Here is a 24,708-nt window from a genome sequence, read left to right as displayed (position 1 = left end):
GGTTGTTATTCAACATTAGCCTCTACATCAATTGGATATTAAGAATGTCTTTTTTCATGGTGAACTTCAGGAAGATATTTATATGGAGCAACCTCTTGGGTTTGTTGCTTAGGGGGAGTCTACCTTGGTATGCAAACTTCGTCGTTCTCTGTATGATTTGAAATAGTCTCCTCGTGTCTGGTTTGGACAATTCAGTACTGTTATCCAAGAGTTTGGTATGATTCGTTGCGAGTCTGATCATTTTGTCTTTTATAGACATACATCACCAGGGCAATGTATCTATCTGGTTGTCTGTGTTGATGATATTGCCATTACAGGAAGTGATCAAGATGGTATTGAACAATTGAAGAAGCATTTATTCAGACACTTTCAGACCAAAGATTTAGGACTTCTTAAATACTTCTTTGGTATAGAAGTTGCTCAGTCCAAATCTGGTATGGTTATCTCTTAGAGAAAGTATGCACTAGATATTCTTAAAGAGACAGGAATGTCATATTGCAGACCAATAGACTCTCATATGGATCCTAATTTAAAACTCTCACTTGGACAAGGGGAGCCACTGGCTGATCTTAGAAGATACCAAAGACTGGCTGATAAACTTAATTATCTCACTGTCACACGACCTGGTATTTCCTTTTCTATTAGTGTTGTAAGTCAGTTCCTACAGTCTCTATGTAATAGTCAGTGGGATGTAGTTGTTCAGATTTTAAGGTATATAAAGGGTGCACAAGGCAAAGGCTTGTTATATGAAAACAGGGGTAATTCACATATTGTTGGATATTCTGATGTTGATTGGGCAGGGTCTCCATCTAGTAAACCTTCTACTTCGGGTTTTTGTGTTCTTATTGGAGGAAACCTAATGTCTTGGAAAAGTAAAAAGCAAGTCGTTGTTGCTCAATCAAGTGCAGAAGCTAAATATCGTGCAATGGCCTTAGCTACTTGTGAGCTCATTTGGTTAAAGCAACTGATCCAAGAGTTGAAATTTGTAGAAGTGTCACAAATAAAGTTACTCTGTGATAATCAAGTTGCTCTCCATATTGCCTCTAATCCAGTATTTCATGAGAGGATTAAGCACATAGAAATTGACCGTCATTTTATTCGGGAAAAAGTTCTATATAGAAATTGATCGTCATTTTATTCGGGAAAAAGTTCTATCTGGATGTATTAACACTAGTCATGTCAGTTCCAACGACCAGTTAACAAACATCCTCACTAAATCTCTCAGGGGTCCGCGCATTGATTTTATCTGTAGCAAGCTTGGTGCATGACTTATATGCTCCAACTTGAAGGGGAGTGTTGAAGTGTATAATTCTATATTAAGATATTAGGATTGCAATCAATTTACATTAGGATATTAGGATTGTAATCAATACATATTGAGAACAAAATCTGTAAAATAGGGAGTTAGTGCACAGAAATTCCGAGGACAGTCATCTCTGATTCCACCAAGCAAACATCAGTCCAGATTTAAGAATATGTCTACTTCTACCTTTGCCACCCATGTGCTTGACCTGCACTTGATCCAGGAGCGTATATTTTAGAACCAGGGGCAAGAGTAGTTAAATCTGCCAGAGCCAAGTACAGAGAAAGAAGAGTGCCAGTTCCAAGGCGTCTTCCCTTGGATAGAGCTGTATCTTCTTGCAACACAACAAAGACAAACAAATTACTAAAAATCTTTATCTAAAGTCCTTGAAACCCAGAGAGATAGCAATCTGATGAAGATTTACCAAAGCAATTTGTCACAAGAAGGTACGATTAGACATCTTTTTTCCTTTTTTTTTTTTTATGGTTCAGTTTGAAACTTAAAACACTGGTAATTTCTTCTTCTGTATTTATGGATAAATATTAAATAAGCCTTTCCATCATCATCTAAATGTCACTTCATGGATAAGAAACATAACACTTTTCAAGGTAAATCCAACCGTCCTTGAAAATTTGATACTATTTGTGATCTCCAGCAATGAAAACTTTTGAGTCATAACATTCTTCGTTTAACTTCGAAAAACCTTCAACCTTCCAGACATGCTTAAAAGTTAGAAGTACTCACTCACTCACAAAGTAGGTGCATCTTTGATCATTGATAAGCACTCTCCTTCGCCTGTGATTGTTTCTTTACAAACAAAGACATCTGCTACAAACACACACGAATCCTCCACAAGGTACCCATTAGAAGCATCATTAAATAATGTAAGCGAAATTTATTGATCAAAACCCCGTTCAAGCTTCAATCCATGAAAGCGTCTTTCCCTCCCCAGAGCATCTAGTCAAGAAAATTGACCAAATAATTAGTAAGAGGCACATGATTTGCTTGCGGTACGGTAAATCAAGAAGGCAATAGAACGAAACATATCTAAAATGCAAGAGAGAGAGAGGGAGAAAAAAGTTCTTTGATGTTCAAGAGCAACTTTTTAGACACCAAAATAACTCAACAGGTAAAAGCTGACAATTTTTCTCACAAATAGTGTCAAACAACATACACAAGTAAAATTAAGTGGAAAAAGGATGCAAAGTCTATTGGCTATGTCCCAATTTATAAAATAAACTAACCTTGAACTATCAAGTAGTTGTCCTTATTCTGATCAAGCAAAAACAATCAGACAACTGCATAGACCTCCCAACCACGACAGAGAGAACTTGCATCTGCTATCGCTAAGTACAGAGAAATATGCTCTTTAACATTCTTGCTTTTGTTACGCTAGGGTAGAGAACCAGTTTCCTGCAAGTGTTGGCATAATACGTTAATGGAGTTTGAAAATAAGAAGACAATATCAATAATGCAAAGGCTATGTCACCGCAGAAGATGGTTGTGGACTTGCTACTGCAACCAAAATCAATTAATATGTTCATACGTAGGGTAAATTTGTTTTCAGGTATTTTTAGAGTATTTGATCTACAACTTCATACATATTTATAAAAATGAAAAAGAAACAAAAACCCTAAACTCTTGGTTTTTATCTTAATTGAAAAGATCTGAAATATTTGCCTCAAATTAATTCTCAAAAACACCTATAAAATTATTCTGATTCTTATCTTCATAAAACCCATTTATATGTTTAAGTAAGAATTTGGACCATATTTTAAATCAATTCTTTCAACCATCAAATAAATTTTCTTATTTCTTAATTATTTTTATTGAATAATCAATTTCATAACTTTAAGTTTAATAAATAAAATGGCTTATTCATTTATTTTTCAAATATCCTGTTTTAATTATTTTTCATAATTATATGTTAGAACAATGAAATAAAAAATTATTTACAACGTTAAAAAAGATTTTATTAAATTTTTTCAAACTGATGATCTGCAAACACTTAATGTTTAGACATTAAAAGAAAATATTTTTAAAATTTATGCATTTAGACCTATTCAAATCTCAGTTAAATTCAGATATTTAAACTTCAAACAACATAACAAATGCCACCTCACTAAACATATGCTTTGGTTTATGGGAAAGCAAATATACCATTTGTAGCCTCCGGCCTCAAATTCCCAGATTCATATTTCTCCACTACATTCTTCAAAGTAGTGAAAGTAATTGTATTTTGACAGTGTAATGAGTTGGTGGTGCATCTGATGTAGATCTCATGATCCCCGCAATTATGATGTTGATGAAAATATATTCTTAACAAGAAGAAGAACCTGAGTTAAGAGCTGAAATTATTTAATGCATATCATACAGCTAACTGCACAAAAACACTCATATAGGGAGAGAAGAGTATACCATCCTTATCATCAAAGATTCCGTCCATGGCAATTTGTTGAATTGTAGAGATACAGGTTACACCAATCAGTTTCATAGTCTTTTATAAGGAACAGAAGGAAGCTAATATTCCAATCTTAAAAGTTTTTTAAAGGCACTTTATCCTTTGCTTAAGTGGATTACTTTTTGAACATTTAATAAGTATCAATTCTATTCTTGGAGGTGTCAACAAAATTACAAATATTAATATTCAGGGAGGATGATGTGTTGGACTGTTGGGTTACTGAAGAATACAGATTCAGACCTGAAATTGGGCCATTATAAACATCAACTTGTCTCATTGATCCAAAGGGCAGCTTTGCACCATCAGTTCCACAAGATGTGTTACTTAATAAATTACGTAAGTCCCAACAGAATTTACAGAAATCACATCAGTCATAAACAGGAAAAAGCGGCAAGATCATTCAGAGGAACAACTGTTTACAAACCGGACAAGGGAAACTTAAAATTTTCTTCATAACAGTAACCTTTCTTGTGTAACAAGACAGGGCTCCTAATAAGGAAAAAGCTAGAGCTAGTGAAGATTCAATTATAACACCTCCAAATCACTGAATATCAACTATTGAGGAAAACATAACAAATTACTATCAGTAAATCAGTATATGGAACCCCCTTTAATAATTCCACTGTTTCAACAGGTACATAACATATATCATAATGGCACTTTCAACCACCAAACAAAAAGGCGGTCCCTCTTTGCTATGAAGATTTTGGCCTTGTATACCCCAAACTCATCAGCTTCTCAACCAACTTCTTCTCCGCATTTACCTAAAAACTCAATATATATATATATATATAGCAACAAGCTCTAAACACACACAACAAAAAGAAGTGAATCACACATAAGATGGTCAATAACAAAAACACAAACTCTGTGAGAGGGAACCAAACCTCACTCATAGGACTATTCTTAGGTATATTGCAAGCCAAAATCACATTGAGACCAGTCTTTATCACTGCCACAGACATTTATATCAGCCAACACAAAAACCTTTACAACTATAAAACATGTAATCCAACTCATAAACACAATATATACCTAATCTTTGAGCAATGCCAGATCCAGTATTGTCAGAAACCCCTCCAAGTATTGAACTAACAATCACTGTATTTTTCTGTGCATCATCATAAAAAATTACAATAAGAAAAATCTCATTTACTTTATCTCTTTCCTTCTAGGTTCATACTACATTAATGGTGTCCTAACACCAAACGGATATTTCGGTTACACAATGTTTTGGTTTCATTTAACTATATTGTTAAAATTTTATAATAAAGATGATTTTCTTAATTTCAAGTTTACTAATAAACATTGAATTACATAAACTTACCGGCCAAGTAGGCGCGGCTGCATATAAGCGGCCAAATTTCTCAGAGTTACAACCAATCCAAGCATATATCTGTTTTGTTCAACAAAAATCGAAGTAAATTATTGCTCTCTACAGTTATGTATGTAGAAGAAGTAGTAGAACTGGAACCTAGGGATGGGCACGGGCCAGGCCAAGGCTGGGGACCCGTGTCCAGGTCTGGCCCGACGGCCCAAGGGGATTCCCCTAGTCCAACCCATCCCCGGGACAGGGATGTCGGGGAATCCCTAGGCCTGGCACGCGGGGATGTGGTGACTCCCATCGCCATCCCAGCCTGCCCCAAATTCAGGGGTTTTCCCCACTCATTCCCCGCATACTGCTTCCTGAAATCAGTTATCCATTATATAAATGGCATTTTTTTCAATTATTATTGAAACAAATATTAATAAAATGACCCAGAGACAATTATTTATTACAAATTTAAAAATTAGACTTATTCATATTAATAATGGTATTTACAATGTCACAATATTGATTCAAACAAGTTCCACTGCTTTAAATAAAGTTGATTCCACCGTATCATATAATGTTATCCTGAGAATATTATATAGTAAATTTCTCAAACCCCAAAACATGTTTATGATTAAAGCTGCAAACCAGTGCTGACTGAATTTAACAAAACAAATAACATGAAAATTATATCATTATCCAACAAATACATCATAACAGCAACACATCTGAAATCCAAATAATAAATCTTCTGTCTTCTGTCTAGTCAAAACAGCTTTACTCCTATCACAAGACTTGAAAAACCTTCTAAAAGGCGGACAAATTAGAACATATAGTCTAGAGCTCTTAAACGATGGCATTAGCTGCACTCTGCAAACATTTTTATCCTAAATAAAGTGAAAAACACAATTTAATTCAACATCCAACAAAAAATTGACAAACACAATTTAATTCAACTTGAGGGCACCGCAAAGAGTATCAAGTCCAAAAAGAAAAGATCCTCAAGCTGTAACAGGATAACTTATGCATGAAACATGCTTGTGGCAACGAATATTATCAAATCAAATGAACAACAGTTAGCACCATAGCAACCAATATGGCAAAGTTGAGCTTAAATGTAACTTTTTCCCCAAAAATCCATAAGAAACACTAAATTCAATCTGTGTTTTGGGTGCTAATTAAAAAAACTAATTCAAAACCATCCTGATTGAGACCTTGAAAACCCATCCTGCAACATCGCATACTGTAACAAACAACCTGTACACAAGTTTCAAGTTATTACATACATAAAGAAAATCAGATTACTTATATAATTGGAAAGAATAATAGATACATGCATAACCCACAAAGTTGTTTTCCAAGAGATGCAAAACTTTGAAAACCCAACATGCAACATCTCATACTTGAAGATACATGCATAAAAACATTTTAACACACCAACAGCCAATTTCAGTCCACTTAAAAACCTCAAACAACACTTCAAAATTTTATCCAACATCATGGAAAACAACAAACATTCAAGCAAGTTTCCCATTTAACCCAAATATCATCGAGAGAGCCACACAATATATTCTACATTGACCAACTCAAAAGTCCATAAACCAACTAGCTATCTCTTTCTCCAATTTCGAAGACAAACAAACTCAAATTAGAATAAAAGAGGGAAAACACTTTAAGCTATGCAACAACTAGGGAGAATAAAGGCAATACAAAATAATCCATAAAACAAATAAACGGTGGGAAAAATACTTGAATCGGGAAACGTAGAGTCGTGGAGGCGATGACGGTAGCCGATTAGTGTTTGTGGAGGCCGGAATCGGCGAGGCGGCGATGACGGTAGCAGATTACGGTTCGTGGAGGCCGGAATCCGCGAAGAGGCGATGACGGTAGCAGATTACGGTTTGTGGAGGCCGGAATCGGTGAAGAGGCGATGACGGGTTGACGGACGACGGTAGCAGTAGCAGATTAGGATTTAGGGTCGACTTCTAGTTGTGTTTGTGACTTTGTGTAGTGTCATGTGGGCGAAAATTGGGTTTATAAATGAAGGGTAATTCCATAATTATAAAACTATAACAAGGGTAAGTAGGTAGTACAATGAATCCGGGGACATTTTGTAATTATTGAAATAACGAAGGACAGAAAAATCTTTATTTTAAATGATACTTGTAGGTGTTTGTTTCAATATTTCATATCCTATTCCCAAATCTTATCTTCGAAATAACTGTTTCAATATATTTTTTTCAACTACTTTTAAATCTCTTAAGTTTATTAATTTAACTAAACACCCTCAGAAAAAAAGTTAAAAAATTAATAAAAGCACCCCCACTTACCCACATTTGTCAGATTTCGGCTACCATCGTTGGAAGGTAGCCAGAATCTGGTATAATGGCACACTACTGGCTGAATCTGGCCAGTAGTATGTCGATCTATCATTTTCCAACCAGATCTTTGGCAGTAGCTGGTCGTCAACTACAGCCAAGATATGGTTGTCGTTGACCATCAATAACGGCCATATCTTTGATCGTCGTTGGCCAGAAATTGCCTTTTTCGACCAGATATGTGGTAGATTTGACAGGAAAATGTCATATCGGCACACAAAAGGCCAGGTTATATCATTCATGCACCGTAACACCAAATCCCAACGGTGGTGGCCGGAATCTGGCAACTGTTGATAGGGGTGTTTTTGTCATTTTACAAAAATTTTATATATTGGGGTGTTCAGTAAATTAGAAAATCTAGAGGGGTGTTTTTCTTAATTTTTAAATTCTACCTTGTTATTCTCACCCAAGTCTAAAAATATCAAAAATCATATCTAAAATAATGAAACAGACCCACATGTACTATTCTCGATACTTTATACCAATTTTTCTAAGTTTCTTGTCAAATTATCAAATACACATAATTTTGATCATTTATTAAAAAAAACAATATTTCTTATCAAATGATAAATTATGTCTATTTGATAAATGATTAATTATGTCTATTTAAGACATAATTTTTTTTAAGTCTCTTATCAAATTATCAAATAGAATTTAAGTTAAATTCTATATAAATAACTACAATTATGTTCGTAATAAACGGTATTTAAATAACATAATCATTTAATTCATTTTTCCTTCGGGCTATGACCACCTCCCGACTATTTTAGGGAATCCCCACCCCGTTCGAGCGAGGCGGGCCAAATGCCAATCCTAGACTAGAAAATGGAGAGTGACATCATCGATAAGGTCGGAGAAGCACGTGATTTGAAAGTTGTTGTCGCTACTATTAGTATTAGCATTGTCTTGCTTCATCAACTTTCATGCATTCAACTGAGCAAAGGACTTGATCTAAACCTAGAGCTTTATCCGCCGTTGAAGAGAAACTAAAGCAAAGTTTCTCGTCAAAGCTAATCTAAACAAATTGGGTTTTTAGGGGGTTTTTACTATCGTTGCGTTTTATTTTTCTTCAAGGCAACGCGACTTTATCAAGTTCGTAAGCAAATTTTTTTTATTTTTTTAAAATTTGTTTTACTTTAAAGTGCCCCTCTAGATGTGGCTAATTTAGCTCATACATATCAGAATGTATAAAGATAATTTAACACAGAATTACTATGAGATAACTTAGAAAGTAATGTACGACTTATGATTTTTCCATGTTTTTGTTTGTATTTGGATTTAATTTTTTAATTTTTATTTTTTACTTCATTTAAATTAGGAGATTGAAATGAAATATAAATCAAACAATAATTTTATTTAAAGCATCTTAGTTTGATTCATTTAGATTTAATTAAATAGTTTATAAAATGAAATATTATACTTTGACGGTAAATATCATCCCCTTTGTTAGATATTATACATTTATATTTTAATAAATTTATTAGTCAAATACATTTAAAATTATTATACTAAAAGGTTAAAATTAATGAATTTACGATAATAAATGACTAATAAATTTATATTAAATTTAAAATAAAAAAAGAGAGAAAATGAACTCTTATTTATTTTGATTTACCTGCGAAAAAGGTATAATTCAAATTTAATATAAATTTGATTTACACGTATTTTGCAGGTAAATATTTACTGTATTTAATAAAAATGTAAATGTAAATTTAATATAAATTGGATTTACACGTATTTTGCAAAATAGGTAAATATTAAATTATACCTATTTTATACTAAATTTAATAGGTAAATATTTTAAAATTTGCACGTGTAAATTTGATATAAAATATTAAATATACAGTAAATAGGTAACTTGAAGATCAATATTAAATTTGCTGTATAGACTATTAAAAAAAAAAAAAAAAGGAGTTGATTTTCTCTCTTTTTAAAAATAATAATAATAATATTCTTATACATTATTATAATAGTTTATGTTTAGTTCCAAAATTTTAGTATTTATATGTTTATGATGACACCTCTTTATACTAATTAATCAATGAAACCTGAAAATAGAAAACAAATCTTCTTTTGATTCACTAAAAAATAGTCTTTAGTTGAAAGATTAAATTGAAGTTTAATCAAGAATTGTTTTTCAAACTTGAAATGAGTACGGTTAGTGGGTGAATTTATAACCCTAAAGATATAGGAGTAATTAATAGTTGGCAGATAAGATGAGAAGGTTCTGATTTAAATTCTAATTCAAATACAAATTCTTACACAATACCAGGTAGCATCTTACTAGTCAATGAAAAGAAAGCCAGATCAAATACAAAGCTGTTATCATAATAGCCAATGAGAGAAGCCTAAAACAATGGTCAATGAAATTAAAAAATGTGGCAGCTCCACTACCCTCTACCTACTTCCATTGAAATTATTGCAAGAATTAACAAAATATTCATACTACTATCTGACTGATTCAAACCCATAAGGCTTCAAGGCTAAATTACTTTTCTCCATTTTCCATGATTTATTCTACCTTCTCTAAACTACTATTGCACTTATAAACAATTCACTCCTTCATTAATTCATAATTCTTTCAATTTTATACAAGCTCTAATAAGAAATAAATGTTACGTACCTATCTTTCAATTCCAATACAGGGAGATTAATCACCTCTATCAAAGCCTTCCTCCATGTTTCCACCTTTTCGATATTGTCCCTAAAAGCTTCTTCCTGCTTAGTAAGTGCTTCCTCAAAATTTCCCCTCTCTTCTCTTTCCACCGCTGGATCCACATCATAGAAAACCGGAATCACCATTTGTCCCAATCTGCTCTTACATTCAACGATCTTAATAAGTTCATCCAAGCACCAAGAAGACGAAGCATAATTTTTTGACAAAACAACAATTGAGATTCTTGATTTTTCGATTGCATCAAGGAGTTCCAATGAAAGGGGTTTTCCTATCTCAAGTTCTTTGTCATCCCGGAATACATTAATTCCTTTACAAGTCAAAGCAGTATAGAGATGACCTGTGAAACCCTTTCGAGTGTCTTCACCTCTGAAACTCAGGAAGACTTCATACTTCCAACCAGAGGAAGAAGAAGATCCATTTGATGAGACTCTTGGGATGCTCATGATGAACTTTCAATTGACTTTAATCAATTAGCAAAAGACTAAAAATTTAAAAAAAAAAAAAAAAAAAACAAATAAATTTAATTGCCAGAAAAAAAATATATATTTTTTCGACAAAAATACATCCAAGAGTACGATCAAACTCTGATCTTCTTTAGATCTGTGAAATTAAACAGAGATCCAAATATATTCGAGCTAGATTCCATAAGAACCTATTTTCAGTTGTATGATTAGTTTCACTAATTTTCTCTCTCTCAAACAAACCAATTAGATTTGCCAGATCCTTAAAATTAAAATGAAATCAGAAAATAAAAACCATAGATTTTAGGGAAGCCAAGAAAACTTACCGCTTTAGCCGAAAGATGAACTTTAATCCGATCCGTCAACGAACACTTCTGAGTAACACTAAAATGAAATCGGGAAGGCAGAGGTTTTTTCTGTGCTGTGAATTGAAAGAACTTGCATAGTTTCAGATCCAGAAGGACCAGAATTTCTCGTTTGGGGGATGATAAATTACATAGAAGTCCCTAATCTTTCAGTGGTAGCCAAAGCCCATGAGTTTTACAGAATTATTCGAAATACTCCAAATATTAATCTTTTTCAATCTAAATTTTCTGTTACCGTCTTTGTCCAATAAAAAATATATATATCGAATTTCCTACTTCTTTAAAGAAATTTACATACTTATAAAATTAATTAAAACATATAAAAGTGTTTTTGATATTTTTAATCAGTACCTGTACATAATACATTAATTCTTCAAAAGGGTAATTTCCATGAACCTTTATTAAAGTAAACAATATAATAATTGAATATTAAAAAATCAGTAATGCCACCATATATCAAAGTTTTATCCCAACTTTAGATTTCTTATTTATGTGTCAGTATCTCATTGACTAAAAAAAGTAACATATTTATCCTATTATCATTTATTGTATTGACATATGAATATTCACATCACTTAAGATTTAAAGTTAAGATCTAACCAATCCTTGTGTGGTTGAATGGTTTGATAAGAACTCTTGGGTGTATTCCTCTAGAGGTTTTGAGTTCAAGTCTTTCCTTGGTTGCTAATAAGGGTAACCACTGGAACTCTTACTTGACTGGTAGTTTCAGAGTCTCGAGAGATTAATTGAGATGTGTATAAGCTGGTTCAAACACCCTTGATTATAAAAATTAAAAAAAAAGCTTAAGATCTCAACTTTGATAGGTAGGTTACTCTCAAAATATACATTGCCTTATTGTTAAGAGTGATTAATGCCAATTCTTTACTGTTACATGGAGATTAAAATACTAAATTCAGCAAATATAAATTATATATTAGCCTTTAATTTATTTGAACAGACACTGTTGAATATGGCTACTGATTATAAGTTTTGAAACTTGTGGAGTGGACTGTTTCTGACCAAAACTTGAAGGTCTGAAAAATACTAATAATTTTTAATCGTTTCCTATTGGCTTCAAAAATAACATTCTACAAGCACGAGCCTTCTTCGAAGTTTCACAAAGAACTTTTTAATAATTATTTTGTTTTTTCCACGTAACTTCTGTTGACTTGACTGTTCCTTTGGGCGGTGATATTAATAATTGTATTCAATACTTTTACATCATTTATCTTCATTAAAATTATATCATTTGATTCTTTTTTTTTTTTTTTCTTTCTTATCAAATTGAATTATTATGCTAACACTGAATTTCCTTTTACATCTCAAATGATGAGAATATATAAGTAATATAATTTAAAAATCAATATTACAACCACAAGGGTGTCGTCCAAATAGTATATGGGCTCTCTCAGATTTTATCACTTGTAATATCAAAAATTCGAATTTCACTCGAATCAGCTCGTGGCCATAGGCATCTCACGAATTTCGAAACGAGAATTAGTCCCATAAATTTCAGCACGGGGACACATCGTGGTTTAAAAAAAAAAAATCAATATTACAAAAAGAAAAATAATGAATTTTTTTTTTTTGTATGAATTGTAGATCATTTTTTTTTTATTTTTTCTAAACAAAAAAAAAAATGTGGTAATTAAAGTTATTTTTTAGTCTAACACTTTAAAAGAAATTATATTTTCGTTATTTTAATACAATATTTGTTTTCAGTGTTTTTCTTTAATTTAGAATAAGAAAATTATTGATATAGATCATTGAACAATATTTTCAAGATTATATGATGCTAGCTAGTGAAAAAGAAAAAACAAATTACCTTAATCCAATTACTAATAAATAATAAAATATTATACATATGTTATGTTTTTAAATGGATTTATATAAAAATCAATTAATTTGTAATGTTGATGGTTTTTATTTATTAAACTACTAGATAAGAGGTATATAAAAAATAAAAAGTGAGTAAGACTAAAATTTAAGTTTTTAATCTTTCAATTTATCTTTATCTATAATATTTCAATCTTTCATCAATTGGTTATAATACACTATTACAAAATTATAAGAATCAGCAATAATATGAAAAATATTAGGTATTTTTTTTGGTTAGCCAAAGCTATATAATATACCATTATGTCTAATGTTTTATAAATGTAAAAGAGAATATATAAAATTATTCCCAAAGCCTAGGGGTGGCCATGGCCCCCAAACCATTACACTACAGTGGCCTGCCCTGCTCAGTACCCTAGTCTGACGTGATGAGGACGTTCAATATATTAATAGTATAATTTGAATATTTAATATAACTCTCAAACAAGCTAACCAGATTCATATTTTGTTAATAAAATAGGACAAAAGTCAAAATCTATAAAAATTCTAAGAAAATGCAAACCCTTGCAGCGTTTAGGAAGAAAGAACTTCGTTTTAAATGCTCTACAAAGAAAACTACACAGTTAATACCAAAAGGATTGGATGAAGTTTTTATTGTCAGTTTTTGCTTTGCGATTTCGTTATTTCTTGACGACTTCCTTCAAATTTTGTGTAAACTTCCTGTTCAAGTTAATTAAGTTAGTATGCGTGATTTTGACATCAATGATAATGCACGTGCAAAAAGTTATAGAGTTACACATGAGATAATTATCGAAATGTTTATGATGCAATGATAATATACGTTTGAAGAAACATAAATAAAAGATTGACAAGAGAGATTTTTGTATTAATTATAATATTGTATTAATTATACTTATATTATGTGATGTACATTGATGGTGTATTATGTCTATATTGATGCACACCACCAACAAATGTTTAATCGTTAAAATTAAAGAACTTCTGCAAGCTTAGTCCGACATCTAGGTGACGTTTAACATTTGACTAAGCATTGGAGTTCCTCGACATTGATGAGAATTTTCAACAATGTTGACACATGCCTTGTGTCACAACCTTATTCCACAACGTTGTGATAAGAGCAACGGGTGCGGAAAGCATACGAAGTTGAGGGGTTTTACAAAGCATTCAAGTGGTGTGTGACAATTGAGACGTCATATAAGTTTTCTCCTTACATATTAGCAATGCTTCATGAGACTCTTTAAGAGGATAGTGCTCTATGAGAGGGAAGTGCAAGAGCCGATAGGAGTTGTTCTTCATAGTTGATAATGAAAGAGGTATTAGGCCATCCCTACAAAAATTAGTCGGGAGCTGGAGTTGCTTCCCTGATGAGTCGATGGCAGGACAAAACCAGTAAACCTTAAGCCGATAATAGCATAACGTGTAGGCTTAACAGCGCTCAAGGGTAAGTTCGAGGGCTACACAATTCATTCCACTTTGTTGAAACTCTAGGTCCATGACAATTTATATCATAGCAGGAAAGAAGACATTAGCATTGTGTTGTTCCCTTTTAAACGATCTTGGCCAAAAAGGTCTCCCTTGCGCTTGCAAGATGCACCGGGGTCGTTAAGATGCACGTTAAGTATTGTGAGGAGTGAAAAGTTGACACGCAAGAGCGCAACGAGTGACACTGAGGGCAGACAACATGTGGAGTCGAAGAAGCATGTGTGAGATGCATGTTGGGAAGTGCAACATCAAGCATGGACAACAGCGCAACATGGAAGTGTACATCTCCACGATCACAGAGTTGCGCCTAAAGGTAATTGGCGTCCCTTTAGCCACTGGGTTTTGCCACGAGCCAAAAACTGCAACGATTGTGTCTGGCCAACGTTTACAAGAATGATATGCATGAGGACTTGCATACAAATGGGTGTGGGAGAATGTCACGACCTTATTTCGCAATGTTGTGATAAGAGCAACAAGTGTGAAGAGCGTAGTACGAGGTTGAGGGGTTTCGCTAATCATTCAAGTGGGATGTGATAGTTGAAATGTCAGGTGTTTTTCTTCCAGGCACATTGACAATGCATCATAAGATTCTTTAGGAGAGAGGTGGTATGTGAGAGGGGAGTGCAAAAGTCGGTAAGACCTTAGGAGTTGTTTTTCATACTCAACAATGAACAATGGACTAGGCCATCCTCGCACAAAATGGTCGATAGCTGGAGTCGCTTCCCTGATGAGTCCATGTAGGACAAAACCAATAAACTTCAAGCCAATGAATGTAACATGTAGGCTTAACCCCTCTCAAGGGTAAGTCCGGGGTGCCTCACGGGCCGTTATGCTGTGTTGAAACTTTAGGTCCGTGACACTTGGTTTCTAGTAGTTTTCACTTTCATTTCTTTATTATTTTTTCTTTCTTACTTAACACAAATGGAAATAGTTGTCGATATGTCTAAATTTCTTAGAACAAAAATAAATTAAATAATTCATGTTTTTTAGTATTTTTTTAAATGATATTTTTATAGCATTAATTAGAAATAACTATGCTATATGTAATGTCAGTTGAATCTTAAAATTTCTATGGTGCCTTTTCTCTCATAAATTTCTGGGTCCACCACTAACCAATACACTCACTGCGTCGATGGTGCCCGGATTTCTAGTGGTGTCTTATACTATAAAGCGCCATACATCAAACTTACCTCTATAAAATAATAACTGCAGAGATTATAATGAAACGTACTTTCATAAATATGAACTAAATATCAAATCATCACATCAACAAAACAAAACAAAAAAANTCAAAAAATTATGCTTCGTCTTCTTGGTGCTTGGATGAACTTGTTAAGATCGTTGAATGTAAGAGGACATTGGGGCAAATGGTGATTCCGATTTTCTACGATCTGGATCCGTCGGTGGAAAGAGAGCAGAGGGGAAATTTTGAGGAAGCACTTACTAAGCAGGAAGAAGCTTTGATAGAGGTCATTAATCTCCCTGGATTGGAATTGAAAAATAGGTACGTAACATTTATTTCTTATTAGAGATTGTATAAAATTGAAAGAATTATGAATTAATGAAGGAGTGAATTGTTTATAAGTGCAGTAGTAGTTTAGAGAAGGTAAGAAGGTAGAATTAATCATGGAAATTGAAGAAAAAGGATTTAGCCTTCAACCCTTGTGGGAGTTGGAATCAGTTAGCCAGAATTATGAATATTTTGTTAATTCTTGCAATATTTTCAATGGAAGTAGGTATAGGGTAGTGGATGTGTTGTTGTGATGGGATAGTACATGAATCATATGAAAAAGGGATTTGAGATGGTTAGTTAATTAGTAGTATGAATATGATGATGAGTATGATTATTAATTATGTTTGATGAAGAGTACGTTTGAGATTTGCATTTTGGTTTATAATTTAATAAATTTTGGTGCAGGTTCGAGTCAGAATTGATTGAAGATGTTGTTAAAGAAGTGAGAAGAAAATCAACTGTTTCAGGTTCAAGATTGATGAATTTGAAGAAAGTATTAGTTGATGGTGTGAGTTCATGTTTAGAGCAGCTTTGGATGCAGGCAGAGATACAAAGGCCAAGGGTTCAATGGAATTGGAGGCAATCATCAATTGCCCCAACACTGATCCCCATTTTTTTTTTTGAGCTTTTTATAGGGTTTTGATTCTTTTTTAACTCCGAGATGACTGGTTACCGGATGTCTGACCTGTGGGCCACAATGACGTGAAAGGTGTTAAAATATTTGTGGATATTCCACCGCCACATGCTGAGTTTCATTGACCACTGTTTTAGGCTTGGCTATTATGATAACAGCTTTGTGTTTGATTTGGCTTTCTTTTCATTGACTAGTAAGGTGCTACCTTTTATTGTGTAAGAATTTGAATTTGAATTTGAATTTGAATTAAAATTTAAATTAGAACCTTCTCATCTCATCTGCCAACTATTAATTATATCTTTACGGTTACAAATTCACCTACTAACTGTACTCGTTTCAAGTTTGAAAATCAATTCTTGATTAAACTTCAATTTAATCTTTCAACTGAAGACTAATTTTTAGTGAATCAAGATAATATTTGTTTTCTATTTTCAGGTGTCATTGATTAATTAGTATAAAAGAGGTAGTCTTAAACTAAACAAAAACTATTATAATATATATATATTTTAAAGAGAGAAAATCAACTCCTATTTTTTATTCTCTTAAATAGTGTATACAGTACAGGGCCAGCCAAAGTCATTGCATGCCTCAAACTATTATTTGTGGAGAAAGAATACATTGTATATAAACTTCTAAAAGCTTTATCTTTGAATATATAATAAGATTACTAAGCTTAAGAGAATCTAGGAAAGTGAGCGTCCACTATACCTATTCTCTAAATTTAATATTGATCTTCAAGTTACCTATTTATGTCTATTATATTTTATATTTTATATCAAATTTACGTGGGTAAATTTTAAAAAATATTTACCTATTAAATTTAGTATAAAATAGGTATAATTTAATATTTACCTATTTTGCAAAATACGTGTAAATCCAATTTATATTAAATTTACATTTACATTTTTTATTAAATACAGTAAATATTTACCTGCAAAACACGTGTAAAACAAATTTATATTAAATTTGAATTATACCTATTTCACTGGTAAATCAAATTTAATAAATAGGAGTTCATTTTCTCTCTCTCTCTCTCTCTCTCTCTCTCTCTCTCTCTCTCTCTTTTATTTTAAATTTAATATAAATTTATTGTAGTAATTTCATTAATTTTAGCCTTTTAGTATAATAATTTTAAATGTATTTGACTAATAAATTTATTAAAATATAAATGTATAATATTTAACAAACGCAAAGTATAATATTTCATTTTATAAATTGATATCTTTTGGGTCATTCAACCTTGAATTTTAAGTTATTATAGGTTAACCCGATATGCATTTATTTACTTATTTTTAAATTTTAACTTGTCAAACAATTAAGGGAGGACGTAGGATAAGAAGTCATATTTACATAAGGTGTGAGCTTGGGTAGAATTTCATTTCAGAAAACTAACTCAAGAGATAATGAAGTTCAACCACATATATCTATCATAACAGTCTAATAAATTGATCATATGGGATAAATACAACTTTTAACAAAATGACCTCAGATAAATTAGCTATAAATGACTATGTATCTTTTGGTAATGTTTGCGAAACATGGAGAGGCATTGTGATCCAACCGATTTGTGCTAAGCCGTCGCGACATCGACATTTTCCATGGCTGGTGATGTTTGGCCAATATGAAACCACAACAAGGAGTTGCTTCAATATATTTGAAAATAAACTGCGGCTCGTGGAGATGCCCAAATCTTACGAGAGAATGTTTTATGGGATCTTTTGAAGAATGGTTGATTATGGTGAAACTGAATCTCGACTATCAGTGGCAAATCCAAATCTTTTTGATGAATCTATTGTTAGGCGTTGAAATTCTTCTTCCTCATGTTGACAACGATTATCATAAGTTGATGTTTGCAAAATATCCTGATGATGAAAACTGTATGTATATGTTATTAACTATGTTGTCGACTGAGTTGATATTTTGGACCCCGGGAGCTCAAGAGTGGTGTGAATTTGAATTTGAACTAGATGAGTACCTTACTTAAAAGCAAACAAGTTCGCTCAGTTAGTAAAATTTAATATGTTTGTTGTCTTTTACTTAAATATGTGTTTTGGGTAAGTGAAGGTAATGCACTTCACAATGTGTATGTGCCCAGACACAGTATTCTCAAATGTAAAATACAGCCTTTCACAAGTTCAATCTAGTGCCACACTTAAGTTTTCAAGCAGGGAAATTGTGGACCGAGCCGACTTGTTACAGTGCACCAGAAATTCCGAGGACAGTCACCTCTACCAAGCAAACATCTTTCCCTAGATAACCAGCGCTTAGCAGATTTAAGCAAGTGAATGACATGAATCTTGGCCAACAATATTCCTGCTGTGAAGCACTGAACCAGTGTTTAGCTGTAAGAGAATGGGAAATAATGAGCTTATCTAGATATGGTCATAGGATAATGGCTGAAATTAACTTCCTGCCGCTACAGTCTTACTAAGAGAAATATTAGTTGTGTATAAGGAACAAGTATATGACTATTTATACCTTTACCACCTATGTGCTTGGCCTGCACTTGATCCAGGATTCGCAATGTGAATTCTGCGTACATTTTAGAACCAGAGGCAAGAGTAGTTAAATCTGCCAGAGCCAAGTACAGAGAAAGAAGAGTGCCAGCTCCAAGGCGTCTTCCCTTGGATAGAGCTGTATCTCCTTGCAACACAACTAAGACAAACAAATTTCTAGAAATCTTTATCTAAAGTCCTTGAAACCCAGAGAGAGAGCAATCTGATGAAGATTTACCAAAGCAATTTGTCACACAAAGGTCCGATTAGACATCTTTTTCCCTTTTTTTTTTTTTCTTTTTCTTTTCTATGGTTCAGTTTGAAACTTAAAACACTGGTAATTTCTTCTTCTGTATTTATGGATCACTATTAAATAAGCCTTTTCATCATCTTCTAAATGTCACTTCATGGGTAAGAAACATAACACTTATCAAGGTAAATCCAACAGTCCTATAAAATTTGATACTATTTGTGATCTCCAGCAATGAAAACTTTTGAGTCATAACATTCTTCATTTAACTTCCAAAAACCTTCAACCTTCCAGACATACTTAAAAGTACTCACTCACTCACAAAGTAGGTGCATCTTTGATAATTGATAAGCACTCTCCTTCGCCTGTGATTGTTTCTTTACAAACAAAGACATCTGCTACAAACACACACGAGTCCTCCACAAGGTACCCATTAGAAGCATCATTAAATACTGTAAGCAGAATTTATTGATCAAAACCCCTTTCAAGCTTCAATCCATGAAAGCGTCTTTCCCTCCCCAGAGCATCTAGTCAAGAAAATTGACCAAATAATCAGTAAGAGGCACACGATTTGCTTGTGGTACACGCTAAATCAAGAAGGCAATAGAACGAAACATATCTAAAATGCAAGAGAGAGAGGGGGAGAAAAAAGTTCTTTGATGTTCAAGAGCAACTATTTTAGACACCAAAATAACTCAACAGGTACAAGCTGACAATTTTTCTCACAAATTGTGTCAAACAACATCCACAAGTCATAAAGTAAAATTAAGTGTAAAAAGGATGTAAAGTCTATTGGCTATGTCCCAATTTATAAATTAAACTAACCTTGAACTATCAAGTAGTTGTCCTTATTCTGATCAAGCAAAAACAATCAGACAACTGCATAGACCTCCCAACCACGACAGAGAGAACTTGCATCTGCTATCGCTAAGTACAGAGAAATATGCTCTTTTACATTCTTGCTTTTATTATGCTTGGGTAGAGAACCAGTTTCCCGCAAGTGTGGGCGTAATATATTTAATATGTTAATGGAGTTTGAAAATAAGAAGATAATATCAGTAATGCAAAGGCTATGTCCCCGCAGAAGATGGTTGTGGACTTACTACTGCAACCAAAATCAATTAATATGTTCATACATAGGGTAAATTTGTTTTCAGTTATGATGTCTGAACATAACTGCATTTAAATCCTTCAGGTGTTTTTAGAGTATTTGATCTACAACTTCATACATATTTATAAAAATGAAAGAGAAACAAAAACCCTAAACTTTTGGTTTTTATCTTAATTGAAAAGATCTGAAATATTTGCCTCAAATTAATTCTCAAAAACACCTATAAAATTATTCTAATTCTTATCTTCATAAAACCCATTTATATGTTTAAGCAAGAATTTGGACCATATTTTAAATCAATTCTTTCAACCATCTAATTAATTTTCTTATTTCTTAATTATTTTTATTGAATAATCAATTTCATACCTTTAAGTTTAATAAATAAAATGGCTTATTTATTCTTTTTTCAAATATCCTGTTTTAAGTCAAACTAACGATCTTCCAAGACTTAATGTTTAGACATTAAAAGAAAATATCTTTAAAATTTATGCATTTAGACCTATTCAAATTTCAGTTAAATTCAGATATTTAAACTTCAAACAACATAACAGATGCCACCTCACTAAACATATGCTTTGGTATGGGAAAGAAAATATACCATCTGTAGCCTCCGGCCTCAAATTCCCAGATTCATATTTTCCACTGCATTCTTCATAGTAGTAAAAATAATTGTATTTGACAGTGTCATGAGTTGGTGGGGCATCAGATGTAGATCTTAGATCCCTGCAATTTTGATGCTGACGAAAATATTCCTAACAAGAAGAAGAACCTGGGTAAGTGCGAAATTATTTAATGCAATAATAGCAGCTAACTACACAAAAACACACTCATATAGGGAGAGAAGAGCATCATCCTTATCATCAAAGATTCCGTCCATGGCAATTTGTTCAATTGTAGAGATACAGGTTACACCAATCAGCTTCATAGTCTTTTATAAGGAACAGAGGAAGCTAATATTCCAATCTAAAAGTTTTTTAAAGGTACTTTATCCTTGCTTAAGAGGATTACTTTTTGAACATTAATAAGTATCATTCTATTCTTGGAGGTGTCCAACAAATTACAAATATTAATATTCAGGGAGGATGATGTGTTGGGTTCCAATGGCTGTATCACATAAAAAGTTGGATCATGTGTTGGGTTTGAAGAATACAGATTCAGACTGAAATTGGGCCATTATAATCATCAACTTGTCTCATTGATCCAAAGGGCAGCTTTGCACCATCAGTTCCACAAGATGTGTTACTAAATAAATTACTAAGTCCCAAAAGAAATACATCAGTCATAAACAGGAAAAAGCGGCAAGATCAAGCACATAGATTTCATAGGAACAACTATTTACAAACCGGATAAGGGAAACTTAAAATTTTCTTCATAACAGTAACCTTTCTGTGTAACAAGACAGGGCTCCTATAAGGAAAAAGCTAGAGCTAATCAAGATTCAATTATAACACCTCCAAATCACGAATATCAACTATTGAGGAAAACAAAACAAATTACTATCAGTAAATCAGTATATGGGTATTGAACCCCTTTAATAATTCCTCGTTTCAACAGGAGCATATATCAAATGGCACTTTAACCACAGAACAGAAAGGCGATCCCTCTTTGCTATGAAGATTTTGGCCTCTATACCCCAAACTATCAGCTTGTCAACCAACTTCTTCTCCACATTTACTTAAAAACTCAATATATAATATAGCAACAAGCTCTAAACACACACAAACAACAAAGAAGTGAATCACAAATAACAAGGTCAATAACCAAAACAAAACAAATGAAGGGACCAACCTCAATATAGGTTATTGTTAGCCATATGCAAGCCAAAATCACATTGAGACCAGTCTTATCACTGCCACAAACATTTATTATCAGCCAACACAAAAACCTTTCAACTATAAAACATGTAATCCAACTCATAAACACAATATACTAATCTTTGAGCAATGCCAGATCCAGTATTGTCAGAAAACCCTCCAAGTATTGAATAACAATCACGTATTTTACTGTGCATCATCATAAAAAATTACAATATGAAAAATCTCATTTACTTATCTCTTTCCTTCTAGGTTCATACTACAATTACTGTGTCCTAACACCAAACGGATATTTTGGTTACACAATGTTTTGGTTTCATTTAACTATATTGGTGGCTGAAAATTCATTTAAAAAATTATAAAAATATGATTTTCATAATTCAAGTTACTAATAAACATTGAATTACATAAACTTACAGGCCAACTAGGTACGGCTGCATATAAGCGGCCAAATGGCAGAGTTAAACCATCAAGCATATATTGTTTTGTTCAACAAAAATCGAGATAATTATTGCTCTCTACGGTTATGCATATTACAGTTATGTATGTAGAAGTAGTAGAACTAGAACCTAGGGATGGGCACGGGCCAAGGCGAGGCTGGGGACCCCTGTCCCACGTCCGGCCTGAGGGCCCAGGGGGATTCCCTAGTCCGGCCGTCCCGGGACAGGGATTTCGGGGAATCGCTAGGCCCGACACGGGGTAATGTGGTGGACTCCCATCCCCATCCAACCCGCCCCCAATTCAGGGTTTTCCCCACTCATTCCCCACATAATGCTTCTAGAAATCAGGTATCCATTATTAGATAGCATTTTTTTCAATTATTATCGAAACAAATATTAATAAAATGACACAGACAATTATTTATTACAAATTTAAAAATTAGACTATTCATATTAATAATGGTATTTACAGTATCACAATATTGATTCGAACAAGTTCCACTGCTTAAATAAAGATGATTCCACCGTATCAAAAGTTATCCTGAGAATATTATATAGTAAATTTCTCAAACCCCAAAACATGTTTATGATTAACGCTGCAAACCAGGGCAGACCGAATTTAACAAAACAAATAACATGAAAATTATATCATTATCCAACAAAAAATCATAACGTAACACATCTGAAATCCAAATAATAAATCTTCTGTCTTCTGTCTAGTCAAAACAGCTTCTGTCTTCTGTTCGTCAAAACAGCTTCTTCCTATCACAAGACTTGAAAAAACCTTCTAGAAGGCGGACAAATTAGAACATATAGTCTAGAGCTCTTAAATGATGGCATTAGCTGCACTCGCAATCACTTTTATCCTAAATAAAGTGGAAAACACAATTTAATTTGACATCCAAAAACAAATTGACAAACACAATTTAATTCAACTTGAGGGCACCACAAAGAGTATCAAGTCCAAAAAGAAAAGATGCTTAAGCTGTAACAGGATAACTTATGCATGAAAAATGCTTGTGGTATCCAATATTATCAAATCATCAACCACAATTAGCACCATAGCAAACAATAGGCAAAGTTGAGCTTAAATGTAACTTTTCCTCAAAAAAAACATAAGAAACACTAAATTCAATCTGTGTTTTTGGTGCTGATTAAAAAAACTAATTCAAACCATCCTGATTGAGACCTTGAAAACATCCTGCAACATCGCATACTGTAACAAACAACCTGTACACAAATTTCAAGTTATTACATACATAAAGAAAATCAGATTACTATATAATTGGAAAGAATCAAGATACCTACTAACCCGCAAAGTTGTTTTCCAAGAGATGCAAACCCTTGAAAAACCACCAATGCAACATCTTATACTTGAAGATACATGCATAAAAACATTTTAACACACCAACAGCCAAATTCAGTCCACTTAAAAACCTCAAACAACACTTCAAAATTTCATCCAACATCATGGAAAACAACAACCATCAAGCAAGTTTCCCATTTAACCAAATATCATCAAGAGACCACACAATATATTCTGCATTGACCGACTCAAAAGTCATAAACCACTAGCTATCTCTTTCTCCAATTTCGAAGACAAACAAACTCAAATTAGAATAAAAGAGGGGAAAAAAAAAGGGGAAATACTTTAAGCCATGCAACAACTAGGGAGAATAAAGGCAATACAAAACAATCCATAAAACAAATAAACGGTGGGAAAAATACTGAATCGGGAAACGTGAAGTCGTGGGGCGATGGTAGCCGAATTAGTGTTTGTGGAGGCCGGAATCGGCGAAGAGGCAATGACGGTAGAAGATTACGGTTCGTGGAGGCCGGAATCGGCGAAGAGGCGATGAAAGTAGCAGATTACGGTTTGTGGAGGCCGGAATCGGTGAAGAGGCTATGACGGGTTGACGGACTAGGGATTTAGGGTTGACTTCTAGTTGTGTTTGTGACTTTGTGCAGTGTTGTGTGGGCGAAAATTGGGTTAGAGATGGGCGCGGGCCGGGGACCCATGCCCGTCCCCGCTACCCTCTCCAAGGACCATTCCCGACCCGTCCCCGCGGATGGGAATTTTTTTCATGACCATCCCCGGCCCGCGGGGACAAAATCATGATCACCCCCGGCCCGGCCCAATAAACGGGGCTTCGCA

General features: G+C 33.4%; 3 protein-coding genes and 2 pseudogenes across 3 annotated transcripts; 1 reads left to right on the top strand and 4 right to left on the bottom strand.

Annotated features, from left to right (window-relative positions):
- Positions 1-487: 487 nt before the first annotated feature.
- LOC116146835 (secreted RxLR effector protein 161-like) lies at positions 488-1,126 on the top strand. Its single transcript, XM_031432293.1, has one exon. The coding sequence runs from the start codon at positions 488-490 to the stop codon at positions 1,124-1,126; it is 639 nt and encodes a 212-aa protein (XP_031288153.1).
- A 691-nt stretch (positions 1,127-1,817) lies between these two features.
- Positions 1,818-3,732, bottom strand: LOC116146870 (annotated as a pseudogene).
- Positions 3,733-4,192: 460 nt separating this feature from the next.
- Positions 4,193-6,920, bottom strand: LOC116146825 (the record flags this gene model as incomplete). Its single annotated transcript, XM_031432282.1, has 6 exons — positions 4,193-4,528; positions 4,652-4,716; positions 4,800-4,875; positions 5,092-5,160; positions 6,291-6,333; positions 6,826-6,920. Coding segments are annotated over 6 exons (417 nt in total), but the record flags the coding sequence as incomplete, so codon positions are not given.
- A 2,921-nt stretch (positions 6,921-9,841) lies between these two features.
- Positions 9,842-10,601, bottom strand: LOC116146881 (TMV resistance protein N-like). The gene has a single exon (XM_031432323.1). The coding sequence runs from the start codon at positions 10,572-10,574 to the stop codon at positions 10,053-10,055; it is 522 nt and encodes a 173-aa protein (XP_031288183.1). The 5' UTR covers positions 10,575-10,601; the 3' UTR covers positions 9,842-10,052.
- A 7,895-nt stretch (positions 10,602-18,496) lies between these two features.
- LOC116146816 lies at positions 18,497-20,935 on the bottom strand (annotated as a pseudogene).
- Between the last annotated feature and the right edge of the window lie 3,773 nt (positions 20,936-24,708).

The sequence above is a fragment of the Pistacia vera genome, unplaced genomic scaffold (assembly GCF_008641045.1).
Source record: "Pistacia vera cultivar Batoury unplaced genomic scaffold, PisVer_v2 Contig1152, whole genome shotgun sequence".
Lineage (NCBI taxonomy): Eukaryota > Viridiplantae > Streptophyta > Magnoliopsida > Sapindales > Anacardiaceae > Pistacia > Pistacia vera.
This window is presented reverse-complemented; position numbering and strand designations above follow the sequence as displayed.